This window comes from Chenopodium quinoa, unplaced genomic scaffold (assembly GCF_001683475.1).
Source record: "Chenopodium quinoa cultivar QQ74 unplaced genomic scaffold, ASM168347v1, whole genome shotgun sequence".
Taxonomy (NCBI): domain Eukaryota; kingdom Viridiplantae; phylum Streptophyta; class Magnoliopsida; order Caryophyllales; family Amaranthaceae; genus Chenopodium; species Chenopodium quinoa.
Window position 1 is genome coordinate 2303876 of NW_018745323.1, and position 19056 is coordinate 2322931.

At 32.6% G+C, this 19056-nt stretch overlaps 3 protein-coding genes and 1 long non-coding RNA gene across 6 annotated transcripts; 2 read left to right on the plus strand and 2 right to left on the minus strand.

The window, feature by feature from the left end:
• The first annotated feature begins 2137 nt into the window (after window positions 1-2137).
• LOC110712587 (probable E3 ubiquitin-protein ligase XERICO) lies at window positions 2138-2899 on the plus strand. Its single transcript, XM_021891058.1, has one exon. It carries the CDS (start codon window positions 2298-2300, stop codon window positions 2781-2783), a length of 486 nt encoding a protein of 161 aa, XP_021746750.1. The 5' UTR covers window positions 2138-2297; the 3' UTR covers window positions 2784-2899.
• A 250-nt stretch (window positions 2900-3149) lies between these two features.
• Window positions 3150-5348, minus strand: LOC110712588. Its single transcript, XM_021891059.1, has 2 exons — window positions 4840-5348; window positions 3150-3374 (listed from the first exon to the last, which is right to left on the minus strand). The coding sequence occupies exons 1-2, from the start codon at window positions 5199-5201 to the stop codon at window positions 3314-3316; spliced, it is 423 nt and encodes a 140-aa protein (XP_021746751.1). The 5' UTR covers window positions 5202-5348; the 3' UTR covers window positions 3150-3313.
• A 2277-nt stretch (window positions 5349-7625) lies between these two features.
• Window positions 7626-12253, minus strand: LOC110712533. Of its 2 annotated transcripts, XR_002509599.1 has the most exons (3): window positions 12042-12251; window positions 9716-10014; window positions 7626-9188 (listed from the first exon to the last, which is right to left on the minus strand). It is a non-coding gene; the product is annotated as an uncharacterized LOC110712533 (long non-coding RNA). The 2 variants fall into 2 exon arrangements; XR_002509598.1 differs by having other exon boundaries at window positions 7626-10014; window positions 12042-12253.
• A 1871-nt stretch (window positions 12254-14124) lies between these two features.
• On the plus strand, window positions 14125-18723 carry LOC110712424 (4-diphosphocytidyl-2-C-methyl-D-erythritol kinase, chloroplastic-like). 2 transcript variants are annotated; one of them, XR_002509581.1, is made up of 13 exons: window positions 14125-14390; window positions 14469-14564; window positions 14677-14745; window positions 14942-15046; window positions 15134-15190; window positions 15281-15481; window positions 15918-16010; window positions 16110-16209; window positions 16669-16768; window positions 17311-17396; window positions 17528-17647; window positions 17785-17839; window positions 18576-18723. XR_002509581.1 is itself a non-coding variant. In XM_021890888.1 (12 exons), the coding sequence occupies exons 1-11, from the start codon at window positions 14214-14216 to the stop codon at window positions 17638-17640; spliced, it is 1197 nt and encodes a 398-aa protein (XP_021746580.1). In that variant the 5' UTR covers window positions 14125-14213; the 3' UTR covers window positions 17641-17647; window positions 17785-18057. The 2 variants fall into 2 exon arrangements, 1 of the variants encoding a protein (XP_021746580.1); XM_021890888.1 differs by lacking the exon at window positions 18576-18723 and having other exon boundaries at window positions 17785-18057.
• The last annotated feature ends 333 nt before the right edge of the window (window positions 18724-19056 follow it).

Genomic DNA, 19056 nt, shown 5'->3' on the forward strand with positions numbered 1-19056 from the left:
CCCCACCACTACCACCACCCATTTATTTTTAATTTTTTTTAAACAATAGTATACCAAAAAAGTCTATGAAAAGCTACTTGAAAATTGCCAAATTATCTTTTCAAATTAAAAGCTAAAAAGCAAAGTATTATGTCTAGCTAACACCAATCTATGATTTCTTTATTTTTATTTTTTTATTTCTTTATTTATTTTTTTGAACAAACCAACCTATGATTTCTATTATGTTTTATAACCACACAATGAAGATAAACCTTCAATTTTTTTTATTTACATCTTTTTTTTTTTTTTTTTTTTTTGTATTAAAAGTTTATAACAAATAAAGGATGAAAGTATCAAAAAAATAATTACTTATAAAATGGTCATTTTCTTTGAAATTAATTCATTTAAACAAATCAAATACTAGAAATTTATTAAAAATGACCCCCCAACTAATCTACTCTGAAGTATGATAAGCATAGACGGGCCTTGGTTGGATGCTATAGAAATTTCCCGGTTGTCTACAACAACAACCAATCGGCCCACACGTAAGCATAGTATATAAGTATAGGCGTAAATCTTGGGCTTTTCAATTTATCATTAAAAAAAAAGGAGAAATAATACTTGTACATAATTCTTACGTCCTATAATGTCTTACTTATATAATATGTAGTGAATGTTTGTATTTTCATAGTCTAGGGTCTATTTTCATTGACTAAACTCAGCTAAATTAAATTAAACTGAGCTAAATTGAAGTGAAATGAATATTTTAAAAGAGAAGGAAATTAGAAGTTGAGCTGAACTGAATTTCAACGTACAAGAACAGACCCTGTATGTGATATATATTCGATTCATTCTAATGTGAAATTTTATAACAAACGATTGAATATAATTAAAGATATTCGTAATAAAAGAACAGTGTTAAAGGTGCATCTAAGGATTTTTTCTTATTATTTATTTATTTATTTTTATTTTATTATAAAATTTTAAAATAAATATAAAAAAATTAATCATAGAAGTAAATAAAAACCCTTTACCTTTATATGTACCAGTAAATATAAAGCATTTTTTTTTTTGAAACACCATATATAATTATATATAAAGAACTTAGAATAAATGATAAGTACCTACTAATAAATACTAGTAATGAATAGCTTGTGATTAAAGTTATCTTACTAGTTTCAGGTTATCATGAGATTGATTCTCATCCTCACCCTAATGACTCTCTAAACACCAAAAAATATATATCTAAAAATTCTTGTACTCCCTCCCTCCCTCCCTTTGTTAGAAGCCTATTTCTAATATGACAAAAACTAACAAATGTCCCGAGGGCGTTAGATAAGTTAGCTAAAGTAGAAAGATTAAATTAAAATGAACATTAATTACACCGATCGATGCGTAATTTTTTCATGCTTTTCCAAATTAGTACCATTTTAGATAATATTTTAAATGCTTTATCCAACACCCCGGGAGCGTTCGTTAACAAGATCCTTCTAATATTTTACTCCGTATAATGCTTAAACTAATGCTATACGATTATTATGTGTATTAAGGGTCTATTCTCATTGACTTAACATAACTTATTTGAACTGAGTTGAAATAAATATTTTACGAGAGAAGAAAATTAAAAGTAAAACTGAATTAAACTGAACTTATTAGACATAAACCGAACTGAAATTAATTTGAACATGACCTAAATTGATTATTATTATTACTATCATGGCATTTTAATTCAATTAATATTTACACTTTTCACTTAAATCAAGAAAGTTCTTCTTTCTCTCTCTTAGTTGTGACAAAAGTGGGTCCTACTTCCATCTACCTTGCCACATTCCAATCTCCTATTGGTAGTTGTAGAATCAATAGGACACGTGGCTAAGTGAAACTTTCCATTTTTATTTACAAACCGCTAAAACTAAATTCCAAACATGCCCTTATTTTTTATTCAATTTGATTTTATTTCATTTTTAATTTTTAATTTTAATCACAACTTTCATCTTATAAACACCTTACACGTATAACCACGTGTCAATAATCCCGCGTACTTCTACCCTTCTTTTTTTATTTATTTTTTTTAAAAAAACTTAACCATGGTTAAGTTAACTAACACACATATCTAGTTTAGTTAATTAATCAAACCAACAAAACCCCCCCTTATTTATTAATTGATCCCCTCTTGCTGTAGTCTTAGCCTCTCCAAAAACTCCAATATTTTCTCTCTCTTAAAAAAAAAACCCTTATTTTCTCTTTCTAAAATCTATTGAATTGAAAAAAAATTGAAAAAATTGGAAAAAAAGTTTAAAAAAAAGGAAACAAAAAAAATGGGATTGTCGAATTTCCCAAGTCCAGCAGAAGGCGTTTTACCCGTGTTAGTAATGAACACAGTAATGTCAGTAGCAATCCTAAAGAATTTACTGCGGTCATTTCTTCAATTAGTAGGGGCAGTAAATTGGGTTACGAGTAATTTCGAGACGAATCCAACAACATCCACGGTAACAGCATCGACCGCGACAATAACAACAACAAGTAGTATAAGTGAGACGAGGCGATTAAGGGGTATTTCAATTACCCAATTCAAGTATTTGTGTGCTACCAATAACAATAGTTACCGCGGTAAAAATAAAAATATTCAAGACGAAGATATGAAAAATGGGATAGAAGGAGAGTGCTGTGTTTGTTTATGTAAATTTGAAGATGAAGAAGAGGTGAGTGAATTATCTTGCAAGCATTTCTTTCATAGAAATTGCTTGGAAAAGTGGTTTGATAATCATCATACTACTTGTCCACTTTGCAGATCCATCCACTAAATTAAACAAACCTTTAATTTTAATTTTTTTTTTAATTTGGAGGATAATTTAGGTGGGTGGTTGAGGATGAGGATGACCACACTTTTTTTTTTTTTTTTTTTGGGGAGACTTTTTGAGGAGCCTTTTTCTTTGATTTAATTCTCTCTTTTTTTTTTTTTTTTTTTTTTTTTTTTTTTTTTTTTTTTTGGGAAGAGGGTTCCTTTTGTTAATTTGGAACCCTTCATTTTTATTTTCCTATGTTTTCCAGCAAAGTAGAGAAAAAAAAAGAGATGAAACTTTGCTGTTGTAGATTTGTAGTGTGTTGTTGTGTGTTTGTTTAAAGCACCAATAATATCAAAAAAAAAATGAAGGGTTCAAAATTTTTTGCTGTAAAGTTATTGTCTTAATTTTCAATTTGTGTAAAATAAATGCTTTGTACAATCCAATATCAAGTTCTAGGTATCACCTTGCAGCTATCGAGCTACCATGTCGACCATAATTAACCAACTAAGCTAGTTCGCATCCAAACAAAACAAAATTAGTAGTACTTCTTATTGTTGTTTCATCATGCAAAAAGGCCAGGTTGTTGTAGTTGTTGCTTGGTTTTTAGGTCTGCAACAAATGATATCAGAAGTAGCAAGAAAATCTTTATTTTTTTTAATAATAAATTTTATATATATATAAAAAAGTTGTATTTATCAGAATAAAAAAAGTTTTTGTCAGAATCTACAACATGCTGTGGAGGGCAGTATGATGTTACTAGAAATGGTCCATCACAAAATTTAGGCAGTTTTGGTTTTTGGTAAAATTTACAAACTTTAATTTATCATCTTTCTTTATTCTTCTTCTACTCTTATCATGTGACAGTTATTATTGGCTAAACACATGTGAAGGCTTCCTATTCTTGGCAACATCAATCATTGGTGCCATCTCTATTTAGTGGACCTATTTTCAATTTCTATCTTTTATTTTATTTTATAAGACTGAGCCCTTACACAAAATAATATAAAAACTATAGGTTAAAATGTTTTACTCTGTATTTCTTACTAATTTATTACTTTTATGTTGTGGTCCACTGGTCCTGCCTTTCTTCTATATGAATGTGTAATGTGTATCCAGAAAATATAATTTCCTGGGTCTTATAAAGTGTGCTAAAATGACATTTTTGTTGTGTTACATATTACATATTGATATTGTAATGTATTTTGTTATTGTTATTATAAAGTAGCTAGCAGAGTACTGCCTGTGGCACCATCTAAGTGACCTTATAAGTAATTAGGGTTTTTGTGCTGTGATCTTCTCACTATATCAGTTGATATTTAATCTGTACAATGGAAAACCCAATGTGTAAAAATCAATTTTGGTGTGCGAAAATCAGACGTCACATGCATGGACTTCGGAGTCATGAATCCATGCAGGTAAAGTGTTTTATTATATGGTTCTTGAGATTTTAAGCTAAACTTAACACACTCTACTCATAAGCTAATGTAATTATCAGTGAAAAACGTTGAAAGGGTTCTTCACCCTTTTCCATGCCCTGAATAAAGCAATGATAAGTACGTGACTGAGCATGGAAAGGGGTAGATGAAATGTACGGAGTAATTCTTTCCATGTGCTAATATTTTGTCTACAATATAGGAAAATGCTTCCTTTGTTTTAACTAATAATACTAAGAACTAAACCATATTAAGCTTTTTTAGCAATATAATCATGAATTTGATTAATGCCATTCATGATAAAAATGCAAGCACAACAACATAAGATCCTTGCAACAGATACAAGATTTTGTTTTTCCTTTTGGAGGGTAATGTATTAGAACTATCTCAATTCCGAGATCCTATATTCTCTTCCAATGCTAGAAAAGACTCGAATTTGTGACCTTAAAGTACAGTAGGCTAATCATTAGCGAAATATTCATGCATATACTTTGTATATCAATAGTACTAACATTTTTTTTTTCCTTCCTATTAATTATGTTCGAAGGAGGAACACACAACAACATGGAAATCTTATATGCTCAATCAGGCACACAACAAAAATAAAACAAATGAAAGCTTGAATATGTGCAATTATTTACCCTGCATTCATGAAGACCTTCCTGAGTTCTGATTTCTTTTTCTTGATAAATTCCTCTGCTTTGACATCTACATAGACTTCATCTTCTCCCTTGTTAGCAATAGCAACATCCTCTTGGTCAGTAAACCCTTTGGTTTTAACATCATATTCGCCGTCGAACATAAGCTGCTTCAGCTTCTGTTTGATGAATTCCTCTGCTTCGACATCAATATCTGACGTATCTCCCTCGTATTTCACAGGACAAGTAAAACTCTTTACAAACTTGTTGCCATTGTTGTTGAATGCAGATTTCGCACCATTAACATTCCTAAGAGGAGACAACAAGTTAGAGAAGTATATGTCATACTCATTTAATATAGTCATATTTCACAAATATATATACTTCCATACACAAAACATTCACACATAAGTACATAACTAACATATAATCATATATGTGGATTTGTATTTATACATTGGTTAATAATTTTGCAGTTCAATTCAATATTCTGTTCAACATTATTAGGCAGAACTTTAGAAGCTTCATGTACATTAATATTTTAGGTCATGTTAATGAAACCTAAATTATGCTTCCTTATGCAAAAAAGGCAAAGAATAAAGCTTTACTTTGCCTATATGATTCTATAAGGAATAACAGGAAGTGTAAGAGTTTTAACTCGAGCTGTCACGACACGATGAGCCAATAACTCTTTGCATTGCGTACACAAGAATGTTCATAGGAAAGGTTTCCTGTAGGGTACATCACTAATCACTATTGGATTATCATTATTGAGTTGAATTAATTAACTACAATCAATCTCACTTTGTTGGTTAACTTCATCCAATACGAAAGTGTTTAAAGATCTTACTAGAAGCTGAGCTGCACACAACTTATGTTAATGACTTGTAATTAACAACCATTTTTGGTCACTTTCATTACCTATAAAAGTAAATTTATTTAACAAAGTGAAGTTTAGATGTATGGGTCAACAAGCATACATAATAAAAATTGAAGAAAAAAAGTGGTTTACATTTGTAGGTATGAAAGGACTTTTAGGTATTGAATTTTGTTGCAAAAACAGGGAGATTAAGAACTCTAAGTAACATTTTTTTTTTCTAAATCAAATAAATAGGGGGCCCATCCTCTATTTGAGGGAGAAAATTAAAAAAACACTCTTTCAATATTCATTTTCTATAAGTAACAAGGAGATCCCCACTAATCTGTACCTAAATGGTGCAGATCTAGCCTCCAAGAAACATTATCCCGAGGAAGATTGTTACATATTATAGGTCTAAGTCAACCACATATGCCGACATGCATATCATTAACATGCGTGAGTGTGCACAAACAAGAACAACAACAATTAACTAAAGCTGTAGGGCCTGTTCTGGTACGTTTATTTTCAGTTTAGTTTAGTTCACTGTTAAAAATTCAGTTCGATTCAGTTCAATTCCTAATTTCTTTCTCTTATAAAATATTCATTTCAGTTCAGCTCTAATAAATTCAGTTCAGTTCAGCTCTAATAAATTCAGTTCAGTTCAGCTCAAATGAGTTCAGTCAATGAGAACAGACCCTTAGAAATAAGATAGATTCAGCTATATGAAACAAGATTTTGACTTTGTTTGGTAATTGGCTTATTTGAGCAAAATTAGCTTATTTGACCAACATTAGCTTATTGACTACTTATAAACCCATTTAATTTAAAATCTTATATGAACTACCTACCCCAAAATTAACTTATTGATCATTTTACATAATAATCAGTTTTAAACAATAAGCTATTTACCAAACACTTTTATATACAATCAACTAATAAAATAAGTTAGTCAAATCAGTTAATACAATATGCTAGTTAAAATCAGCTAACATAACAAGTTTTAGTTTTAAGCTTTTCCCCAAACACAACCTTTATTAATGCATGTGCCTAAAAATAAAAATAAAAAAAATCTTAATAGTTTGCAACTTTTCTTTGATTAATTAGATGGAAGCAAAGACATAGAAAATAATATTACCTCAATTTCATAATATTTGTAATGATTTAATATAAAATGTGAGTAAAAAATGTCTAATTGTTGCAAATAATATAAAACAGAGGTAATAGGAGTACTCTCAAGGAAACAATAATTGGACTATTAGTCAGTTATTGGGGCAATTCGGTCATTTAAGGGGTACTTTTCAGGACGTGTTGGATCCATATTCCAAATTAAGAGTGACATTTTTAAAATATTGGATTGAAGTATCCAATGAATGTTATGCACTTATAGTTTCTCGTACATTCGTTAATTATTTGTGATGACCAAAGAATCATGACTAGTTCCATTATTCAAATAAGATGTTAACATACTCAAATTGATTGAAGTATTAAATCACAAGTGGCTAATCAGAAAAATAAAAAATAAAGACCTGATGCAAGAGTGTAAGACACAGTTCTTTGTAAGTTATATTCTAAGTTGTTCCAATATTGCCATATCTTCTATCTTCATGTCTGATGTCAGAGTGATCTTTTAGAGCCAAGATCAAGCACGCCTAGCACTAGTTGCTGTCAGATACTATGCATGAACCGAACATACATTATAGGAATTTGATCAATCTAGAGCTAATGTAAGACCAACAATTATAAACATTACTAATTGGAATGATAATGGCCAAAACAGTCCAGAAATCATGCAATGATGGTAAAGTTCAGAAGCTTCAAGTGATGAGCTTGTGTTTGCAATAGACCTATCCGCATTAGCGAGGTTATCTAAATGGAGGGTTGAGAGGCAATAAAGTCATGTCTCGCAAGGGTAATATATGCATTTCAAATGTCAATTTAAAGTTGTTTCATTGAGTTATTAAATAATATCACTGGAGTTTTAGTGCTACAAAATACACTCTCAGTAGTACAAAATATAGTCTCAGTGGTACTTCAAAAAGCTTCACTGGAGTTTTAGTGGAACAAAATATAAATTGTGGTAGTGGTCCCCAAAAATTTGTGTCCGTTTTTACACAAGATACATGTCTGAAAAGTTTTAATGGGGCCCACACCACCTTTTTCACTCTTCCTATCTCTCTCTTCCTTATACTTTTATGTTATTTTAATAGTAGTGAGACACTTCCATTTGTCTCACAACCCTTGATTTATACTTCCTCATCTGCGGCATGGTGAGAAATCTGATGATATCAACACATCAAAATCAGAATATACTCCGACAGAACATCATCTACTCCCAATCTGTTCGTGTTCAACTTGACTTGTGAGACTTGCCTCCCAGAACCTCATGAGAACCACAACTGATTTTAGTACCTTACCAAATCCTGATTTATTCTAAAACATACGCGATGAGAGAATGGTTCAAGGCCTTGCTTCATTTAAAAAATTGCTTAACTGCAGACACTTTAGAAGTTTAGAACATTAGTCTGGTAGTAATTATTTGCAAGGAGTTAAGGAGCATGTCAAAGCTTCACTTTCTTTAGTTGAGCCAAGGCCATTCCAACAAGAGGCAACCCTGTCTCTCATGGATATCTGTCCATCTACTTCTAGCATATTTATCCGCCAAGGCGAATAGTTTGGTGGGTGCCTAGTTGCCAACTGATTAATCTTGTTCTTTTGAACCAATAACAGTCTTGATCTTCTTGGAATGGCCTTGAACCAATATATGCGTGAACCAATAACAGTCTTGATCTTCATACTCACCTATACGAAACTTCAGCATATTAGAGATGAACTCCAGGTATATCTTCAATGTATCCTATAGTGTAATTAACTCCAACAAGGTAATATTTACAAAAGACGAAGGATTTTGTGCCTATAAAACCTGAAGATTGTAAGTGTGCAACAATAAAGGTAAATAGCTATAAGTGCTTGCTACTTAAGAATGTTCAACTAGCTTTTCTTAAGAATGTTTAGGCTATCAAAAATATGGCTACGGACCTACAGTACTATGATGCTTTCATGCCAATGGCCCAAAAATGTCACTGTTATATAGCAAGGTTATTTTCTCCGCGTGTAAACCTGCCAAAGGCATAACAGTGATCTCACCTTGTAAATGGGAATGCAACACATCACATAGGCCTTAAAATATGTGTAAGAGATTTAGCCAGACAATTAATCAACCAAATAATAATGTAAAACTTGTGCAGACCAGACCTAGAAAATTAAGACAGTGTTATCCCAAGTTTGAAACTACTATTATCCGATTTACCCATTTGACACTTCCAACTTCCGAGATACAAATTAACTTTTCCACGCAATGTCTCAGCAATGCCACATAAGAAGACACATGGAACCATGGTTAACATCAGGCAGAAAGTTTCTTGGCTTTCAAAAATGAACATCTTGCTTCTTGAAATACTGCAATGCATCACAAGCCATCCAATCGCGGCAAAACCTATGCAAGAAGTCCAAAGAGAATTGAAGGTGACATCAGCAAGAGACTGTAAGAAGGTTTTACAGTCTGTGCCTTAAAGAAGATTGAGGGCACATCAGTGAATTGTGAGGGTTTGACAGATATGTGAATCATGTCAAGGGTACAGTAGAATAAGGCAATAAGCAAGGGGATATGGGAAAGAGCATGTATTCATGAAATTGTGTGTGCCTCTATCTTCTTTTGGCCTTGATTTGTATTCTCTTAGTGATGAATTGATAGCATTGTTAATACAACTCTATTTAGCTTCTTCTAAATCTCACTCTACTTCCTTTATTCTCAGTTTTTCCCTATATCAGTCTATTCAATTACAAATACCCCCGTTTCCTATTTGAAAACAAAATAAGATAAAGGGTATTTCCTCCTACATTGTCTTTCTATTCCAGGAACCCAGACAGCCGAGAACAGTATAATCCTCCTAATTACATTAACTCATTAAGTACCTAGGTTGCATGCAATATCATATAACTTTAGGTATGGGTGCTCCATACCTGTGGACATCCTTCCTTGTATATTATATCACCTACACATCCCTTGTCTCCTTAATATCATGTCGAATAAGCAGAAATGAGACGATCATCTAGCCTTGCATGATTTCCAGAAAAAGATAACAGCTGACCCATCACAAATTATGAGCTCTTGGACTAATACTGTCAATTTCTGCAAGTGGCACAGTGTTACTTGTAGCCAATGCCATCAAAGAGTCACTGAATTGAAACTCAATTCCTTGCAATTAGCAGGCTCCATATCACCACATATCGGAACTTTGAGCCTTTTAAAGATACTAGACCTGAAAAACAATAGCTTCAGGCATCAAATCCCTTCAGAGATCAGCTATTTGCGAAGAATGCAAATATTATACCTGTACAATAATTCTTTAAGAGGTGAAATTCAATTTAATATATCCAGGTGCTCTAAGCTAATAGCATTTTATTTAACTAATAATAACCTGGAAGGAGAGCTACCAAAGGAGTTAGGATCCCTATCGATGCTTCAGATCTTACCACTGAACATCAACAATCTGATCGGAAAGCACATAAGATACAAAATAAGGAATTCACCTCATTATTAATTAAATTTTTGAATCCCAGTCTCTCTTGGAAATTTGTCTTCACTAAGCACTCTCTCAGTAGAAGAAACCAATTTAGTACGTAAATCCCTGATCCTCTCGGCCAACTTAAACAACTTACTTTTTTGGGACTTGGTGTTAACCACTTGTTTGGAATTGTCCCTCCCTCAAATTTCAATATCTCCTCCATTACACTGACGGATTTAGGAGTAATCAACTCCAGGGACATCTTCCCCATCCAGAACTTTTCACCACTCTTCCAAACCTAAATGAACTTACTGCAGTCTGCAGCCCTTAACCAATTTTCAGGTCCCATTCCTACTTCTCTATCCAATGCTACAAATCTGCAGTTTTTCCAACAGCAGATGAACAATTTGGCTGGGATTTAAGGAAAGTAGTCAAAGTACCCCTTCTTTGGAAGCTTAATGAGATTCAGGTGGTCCTTATAAGCGGAAGCTTTCTTGGCTCAACAGGAACTGATATTTTAAACTTTCTTTGTTCATTGACCAATCCCACCAATTTACAAATCCTGAACATGAGAAGCAATCATCATATCATGGATTCCTTGACAGAGATGTTCAGTGTTGGACTTGTTTGTTCTGCTAAGTCATTTGGAGAAAGGATGGACATCAGTGATGTCATCAAAAAGTTGTGTTTGATCAAGGATAAACTTCTTCGAGGACGAGATACAACACGGAGGAAAAGGGCTGTTGAATTGAAAGCTATGTTACTTGGACTCGGGTACCCATGTCCAACATGGGTATGTGTCCAAGAGTCCGACACTTTGACTCGGCTATTTTGTGAAAAAATTCCATGATTTTGAACTAAAAGTGAAGTGTCTGGGTGTCATACCAATGTCCGAGTGTCAAGGGTCCGACACCGGTACATGAGGTGAAATGAAGTGTCCGAGTAACATAGATTGAAAGGTAATAACATATGAAGTTTTTTCTCTTCAAACTCCATTGGAATATGGAATGTATCTAACTTTTCTTTTCATTTTGAACAACAGGATGACTTCAATGATGAAATATAGTAATCCTAATGCAAACAGCCCTCATTACCGAATTCCTTCCTATCCAGGCCAGCTAGTGATTTACCCAACCAAAAACACATGATACGAACTCGCCTATATGATGTAATTCACTTCAAATAACAATGACAATGTACTCGCTTCATATACCTAGATCACAAAAGACAGTAGTACTCTTCTAGTAATAGATAAAACTAGTACTCTATGGTTTGCACAATTGCACTTAGTAGATTCACACATTTTTAACTCTAACCAGGGCAGGAAACTCGAAAGATGATTTTTGAATGACAAATTCCCATTAAAAAAAAAAAAAGAAAAGAAAGATATATTACTACATTATTGACCGATACTATTTTTAGGATGTCCGGAAAAAGACATCAAAATATTAATACTGTTAAAGGGCCTTTTAATGAGACCAATTCATATCCTGGTAACAAGCAATTACGAGTATTTGTTAATCTCTTAAGCTAAGCTAAATAAAACCAAAATCCTCCTCTAATTACCAAAAACATGAGAAGAAATTATCTTTTCTGAAGTATTTAAATCGGGAAACGAATTATCAGACAAATAATTCGATTACGGAAGAGAAAATGAAGGATTGAATTCTATTTCTGGATGTTAATTAATTTCTATTATTTGTATGGAAAAGCAACGAATTAAGCAGATACTACAGATTCAAATGGAAAAATAGAACTGAATTAGGGTTTTAGATGCTTACCATCATAGATTTTGCCCCATTTCAAGTGCCTCTTCTGCCTTCTGGTGGTGGGGATAGTCGAATGCGAAATGAGTGGCGTTTCATTGCTGAAAACCTTGGAAACGAAACTTGAGGAACAACCGAACAATGCAGCGAATATTAGAATAGTAGAATCCTGAATTGGGTTAGTCAAGTAAAATCGGTTTAGTTTGATGGGTTAGTTAGATTTTTTTACACTATATTATATTTCTTTCTCTCTTGTAATAAAAATAAACTTTTTCCGTAACTTAAGATGTTAGAATTGTCAAAATAGTCATTAGGGTTAGTTTTGAGCTAGATAGTTTCGACTTTGGATTGTTTTTGGAATTTGATCATTTCTAGTTGTATATGTTGAGATCACATATCCATAGGGTCATGAACCAAATGTTTGGTTAAGGGTCAACCGAATCAATGATACTTTTAATACTTTAAAATTTGGGAAATAATTGTGATTATTCTAGTTAAAACTAGGCACAATATGAGAGTCATGTTGGGTCATGTGTCGTGTTAGTTGACACCGACAAAAGTAGGTTGTCATGTCATGTGTTAAAAAAAAATCATGTAATGCCCTCATATCGATTTTCATAAACGGAGGTGACGGAGTCCAAGAATGGCCTTGCCCATATGACATGTCATGTGGGACCGTGCTAGTACCCTTTCTAACAATTTTTATATGGACGGTAAATTAGTCAATAATAAACGTATCGACTTGACAGTCTTGGGAAAATCTTATCAATTTTTTCTATGGACAACAATCCATCTTTCTCGTTTCACCTAATCAATTGTGAGAGTTTATTTGGGCGAGTCAACTCATTATGCTCGTGGCACATTTGAAAACGAGCATAGAGACATTCCAAATTAATATCCTCAAAACCAACATACTTAACAATGAATACAGGGTAAATAAGTAATTATATCTATACATAACAATTCCTGAATTTAGATTACTCTTAGGGCTTGTTCTCATATGTTTATTTCCTTCTCTTATAAAATATTCATTTCAGTTCAATTCAGTTCAACTGAGTTCAGTCAATGAGAACAGACCCTTAGTATCTATCTATAAACCTATACTAAAGGCGAAACCTGGAATGACACTTGTCATTTCCTGGTTAAAAATTTTCCCGCCTTTTTATCTTTCCTTTTTTTTTTTTTTTTTTTTTGCAATATTTTAATGACATTCATTTTATAACCTACAATAATAATTATTTCCAATTTAACAATATATTTAATCCCATTATAGTCAATTTTTTGTACATATATTTTATATACTAGGAAACTTTTAGTTACATAAATACTTAGATAGATTTAAAATAAGGTATTGTAATATATTATTTTTCAATATTATTATAATATTGTCAATATCAATTTTTTTTTCTCCAACTTTCATTATTTGACAATAAAATTTATTTTAATTAAAAAAAATATCATTTGGTAGCATACTTTATATAAATCTTAAAATTATATAACATTTATGTGAACAAAATCATTCTATTATAGTATACATAACATATATTGGAAAATTTAATCTAATTACTCTAATATTTATATATGATTACTAAAAAAAAAAAATAAAAACTCCTATTACTCACTAAAAATATATTAACAAAAATTGATTACGAAATATTGATTATTCTAAAGTAAAATGAAATCAAATAAATTTTCATATTTCTGTGAAAATGTATTAATAATTTAAGGATAGATGTATATTAATTCGCATATGGCTACAAATCTAAGCTAATATTTTAATTTTATTACATAAAACCTTATAGATTCTAAATTTCTATTATTATATTTTTTTTATACAATTCAATTCAATAACCTTTACGTATTTCAGTATTTGGTATTAGTATACACTAAAATTCAAGTTATTTTGTTACAAATAAATTTTTAGATAAATTAATATTAAATTACACTATTATTTGTTGTAAAATTTAATAATGACCGTGCATGACACGGACTTAACCTAGTACAAAGTATTAGATAATCGAATAATACCATTGAGTCAGATTATTGCAAGCTACGCTCGGCGAATAAATAGTTGGTGGGGCCAAACTTTGTACAGGTAGGAAAATAAACGCTTCATTGGCAAAATTGGTGGCATCAACTATGAACTGAGTGTAGAAGCCCCTTTGCTTCTGCTAACAGTAAACAAAAATGGCTTCAGTTCATCTTTTTCACAGTTCAATTTTCTTCAATTCTTTTAATTCAACCAAAAGAAATGATTTTTCTGCTTTCAAAATCCATGGGTCTCCTTCTATTAGCCAGAAATATAATCTTCGAAAGTACCCATCTTTCAAAACCATGTCATCTGGGGATAGAAGACAATTAGAGGTAACCACTAATTTCAATTGAAATTACTGAATAAAATTTTCTCCATTTTTGTTTATGTATTAATTTTTTTTCTGGTAGATAGTGTATGACCCAGAAGAAAGATTGAATAAATTAGCAGATGAAGTGGATAAGGAAGCTGGTCTTTCTAGGCTCACTCTTTTCTCACCTTGTAAGGTGTGACATTTACTCCGGAGTAATAATTTAATTTAATTCTAATTAATTTTGATTTGATTGCAAGTTTAATTGTAATTTGGTACTTTTTGAAATGAAATGAAATGAATTACAGGTGAATGTGTTTTTGAGGATAACTGGAAAAAGGGAGGATGGATATCATGATTTGGCGTCTCTATTTCATGTATGTTCTATCAATTTTGGTATTTTAGGGAAAATATTATGATTAATTATCTGTATTTTGTAGATATCACAAAAATATATAGACACGCAAAGGCGGTGATGTTATGTTGTAGACGAGATTTAATCTCAAGTTTTGGGTGCCGTAATGCCCCAAGGTCTTGGTAAACTAATATCTTGTTTATGTATGTTTGATTTAGGTGATAAGTTTGGGGGATAAAATAAAATTCTCTTTGTCACCCTCAAGGACCAAGGATAGTTTATCAACAAATGTGGCTGGAGTTCCCCTTGATGATGAGAACCTGGTAATTACTGCAGTATATAGTGACTATTTGATGAATTGTGCTATGCAATTGTGTTGCAAGGACTGAAGTTTAAACTTTCATCTTCAGATAATTAAGGCTCTAAACTTGTATCGGCAGAAGACAGGCAGTGACAAGTATTTTTGGGTATTTGAAGTGATTTTCTTGAGTAATGAATTCAGACAATTAATTTTAGATATTGTATCAACATTTGTTAATTTGGATCTTGATTAACAGATTCATCTTGATAAGAAGGTTCCTACAGGAGCCGGGCTTGGAGGAGGAAGTAGCAATGCTGCTACTGCACTTTGGGCAGCGAATCAATTTAGTGGTGGTATTGCAACAGAAAAAGAACTTCAAGAATGGTCAAGTGAAATAGGTTCTGATATTCCTTTTTTCTTCTCCCGTGGAGCTGCATATTGTACTGGAAGGGGCGAGGTATTTCATGCAATTCAAGTTTTAGTGCCAATTTATTGTTTTGAAAGGTGGTAATAAATGTTCATTGGACTGTCTAATTCTAAACTGATGATAAAACAAACCTATGAATAAAGAAAACTATATACCTTCACTACAGGAGGGACCGAGGAAGCTGGACTGGCTTTTGTACAAAGCTGTTGTTTGATAATTGTCTGGAAGTTTGAAATATTGGAGCATATCTAGATCTTTGTTGCATTTCAAAAATTTAGATGTTGGCTAAATATTAATAATTTTTGTCTTAATTATGCTATAGTCATGTCCTCTCTTAAAGAAAGCAAAGTGACTTTATCTCTAAAATATACAAAGTATCTATTCGAAAATGCTGCTTTAGTACATTTTTGGACAGTAATAGATTAGTCCGTAGTTTCCTGCTGATGAATCTTCTTCTATTATTTAGGAAGTTAAAAATATACCGCCACCCATTCCTTTGGATACTCCAATGGTCCTTATAAAGCCCCAAGAAGCATGCTCCACTGCCCAAGTTTACAAGGTATGCATATTCCATAACTCCTGGAGAATGCTGTATATGCAATAAGATCTTTGGCTTCCTTATAATGTGTATATTTAATCGTTTATTCTATTGCCACAGAGCCTTCGTTTGGATCAAACTAGCAAGGTTGATCCTTTATCTTTATTGGAGAAAATATCGAAAGAAGGAATCTCTCAAGATGTATGCATCAATGATTTGGGTAGGTATGATGTTAAAATTAATCTTCTCTGCCCCTTATAACAGTTAATTGGATCCCAATGTCTGAGATATTGTGTAATCTTGTCATTTCTGCAAAGTCTGACTACTAAGACAGCATATAGAAACATAGTAGTGAGAATGGCCCTTTCTTGTAACTGCTAACCTGGGGATGGTTATATTTTTAGAACTTTTCCTCCTAAGAACTGATCATAACTTTTTGATTTTGGATTGGATTGGTGAAACACTTAACAGATTGAAGTCAGACTAGATTTGGGTGATGTTTTGTATATAATATAGTCATCCTGTCCGTGAATTACATAAAGCTAACTGTAGTTCTATTATTCCAATCCTGGTCTTGATTGTTCATGTTCTATTTTTGCTTGGAGCGTATATTGGGTATAACAACATTATATTAGCTCAATAAATCTCGTGGATGAATTTCTAATAATATTGTTTTCAGAGCCTCCTGCATTTGAAGTTCTTCCAACTCTGCGAAGATTGAAACAACGCATAATTGCAGCCAGCCGTGGACAATATGATGCTGTTTTTATGTCTGGAAGGTGAGATTCCAGTGCGTGTATGCTATAGTTCTCTGTATCTGCTATTATCTTTTCTCAAGGCTTTGAACAAGTTAACGTCATTTTGTACTCAGTATCTGAATGAATATCATGCTGAGCCATTACACCCCAAACCCCTGTATCAGCATTTTGAGTGAATGCCAACATGCTTGCTTATTCAATAACGTCTTTTGTGCATGACATACAATTGCAATGTCTTTCCAGACACTAGGTTTCTCGTACACTCCATTTAATTATGAACTGATAGTCCTATACGAAGTATACTACAGCTCTTTTGTTCAAAGCTTGTTTATTAGTTTATGTAGCAAAACGAAATTTGAAGTGAGATTAAAAGAAAAAAAGACCATACATTTCCCCTTGGACTATTGGATTTGGCTCATTGATTTTTATTTTTTATTTTTTTAAATTTTATTTAATTTTCATTAATTGCTGACTGCATCGACTTAAAGGATCTTCTATATTATGCATTTATATATTCATTGTGGTGCTGCCATAATTGTTCTTTTGCATTATGCTCAATGCAGTGGAAGCACCATTGTTGGGATTGGTTCTCCTGATCCACCACAGTTTCTCTACGATGATGAAGCATACAAGGATGTCTTCTTATCTGGTATGATTTATGCAGTCTCAAATGGAGATTTACCTGCGTCTTTGACTCTTTGTGCTCTACGGCCTGATTTTTGAATCTGGACTACATTTTATTCCCTGCAAGCTGACATATGTAGTACATTGTATGTGCAGAGGCTACCTTCATCACTCGAGAAGAGAACCAATGGTATTCAGAACCTTCAAGTAGCTCTACCGGCTCTGTTGCTGAATTTTCCCGGCCACTTAGTGATGGAATTTCACAGTAACATGATGGTAATTTCCAAATGATTTTATTTGCCCCCTATTTGTTGTTAATGTCCATAGTTTAGATAGAGACGTGTAAAGAAATTCTTTAAAGTTGAGATTCTACCTTTTCTATGTTTCGAATAAATTTGTATTTTTGTTTTTAGCTGCTGAGAAATGCTGGCCTGCGACATGGCTCTCGCTGCTTCAGTGAATTTCGAGGTGAACTTTCAGAAAATATTTTTCATTGTATAGAGCAAACCTATCCTTTACTCTTGAATGATGGTTAGTATACTTCAACGAAAACTTCTCTCTGTAACATTTGTTCTCCCAGGTCACACATCAGTTATTTTTGTTACCATAAAGTCATGAACTGTACCTCTTAGAGGGAGAGAAACATGTAATTTCTCTTATAATTTTGAAATTTGTTTATTCTTTTACCTTTATGTTGCGTAGAACATAAGGTGATAATATGCAAAATCATATGCTATGAGCTTTAGAAATATCCTTGAGACTCGATCTGATGATGAATAACACAATTAAACAAGAAAAGTACAAAACTTCATGGCAAATAGAGAAAGTGAGACAAACAAGTGTGTTAAGGTGGCGAAAGATTAATCTCTCAAAAATGAAAAAAAGAAAGAAGGAAAAAAAAGAATATGGCAGGCATTATTATGCAGTTATCATGCATGCTACTTGCCGTTGAATGATGGGAATTCTCCCATCATCCAATGCTGGAGGGCATCCGTTTGCTGAGTGCAAACTTGAGGTGCTCGTGGTTAATGAATTCCTCAGCTTCACTATCAACATCTTCTTCTTGCTTCTTTCGTGCACCATTATGATTTCTCTGTATGAACTGTTCAGCTTCAGCATTGATGTCATCTCCATATTTGACGTTCCCATTTCTCCACCCTCTACTCGAATCAGTAGGAGGCTCATCTTTGTGCTTCTTTGGCAGGGAAAATAGGTGCGAGAAATAAGCATCAGTTTCATTCAAGGTACTCATTTTGGTAGCTTATGATGAATTGATGATTGTTGTAGATGTAGTTTTGAGTCGCAGACTTCTAGTTATATACGGAGTTATCTTTAGACGACTCTGCTCACCAGATTAGAATTCGTCGTGTTCTTCTCTTGACATCTCTTTATTTTTAATATGATGTTAACGAATCTTATTCCTTTCCGGCTTTATAGCATGTGTATGCTGAATGCATCTGTGGATCTGTGATACAGACCTTGTCCTAGAAAATTTTCAAGAATTGGTTTATTATACTAGAAAAATCTTCAACTCAAACTTATTGTCCTATTGATATACTTTTTTTTTTTTTTTTTTTTTTTTTGTATTAGGAATATTTTTGGCTTCTCTTTTAGATCAACTTGATAAACTTTTGTGCACCAGCTGAATTATTTGAATGTTTGTCAATCTTTCAATATACTCGCCG

Coding starts and splice junctions, on each gene's coding strand:
- LOC110712424 (XM_021890888.1), top strand. CDS start 14,214: ATGGCTTCAGTTCATCTTTTTCACAGTTCAATTTTCTTCAATTCTTTT. Junction 15,191..15,280: donor GCAGTGACAAGTATTTTTGG/GTATTTGAAGTG, acceptor CTTGATTAACAG/ATTCATCTTGATAAGAAGGT. Junction 16,769..17,310: donor GCTGTTTTTATGTCTGGAAG/GTGAGATTCCAG, acceptor TGCTCAATGCAG/TGGAAGCACCATTGTTGGGA.
- LOC110712587 (XM_021891058.1), top strand. CDS start 2,298: ATGGGATTGTCGAATTTCCCAAGTCCAGCAGAAGGCGTTTTACCCGTG.
- LOC110712588 (XM_021891059.1), bottom strand. CDS start 5,201: ATGACTATATTAAATGAGTATGACATATACTTCTCTAACTTGTTGTCT. Junction 3,375..4,839: donor AAGGTCTTCATGAATGCAGG/GTAAATAATTGC, acceptor CATTTGTTGCAG/ACCTAAAAACCAAGCAACAA.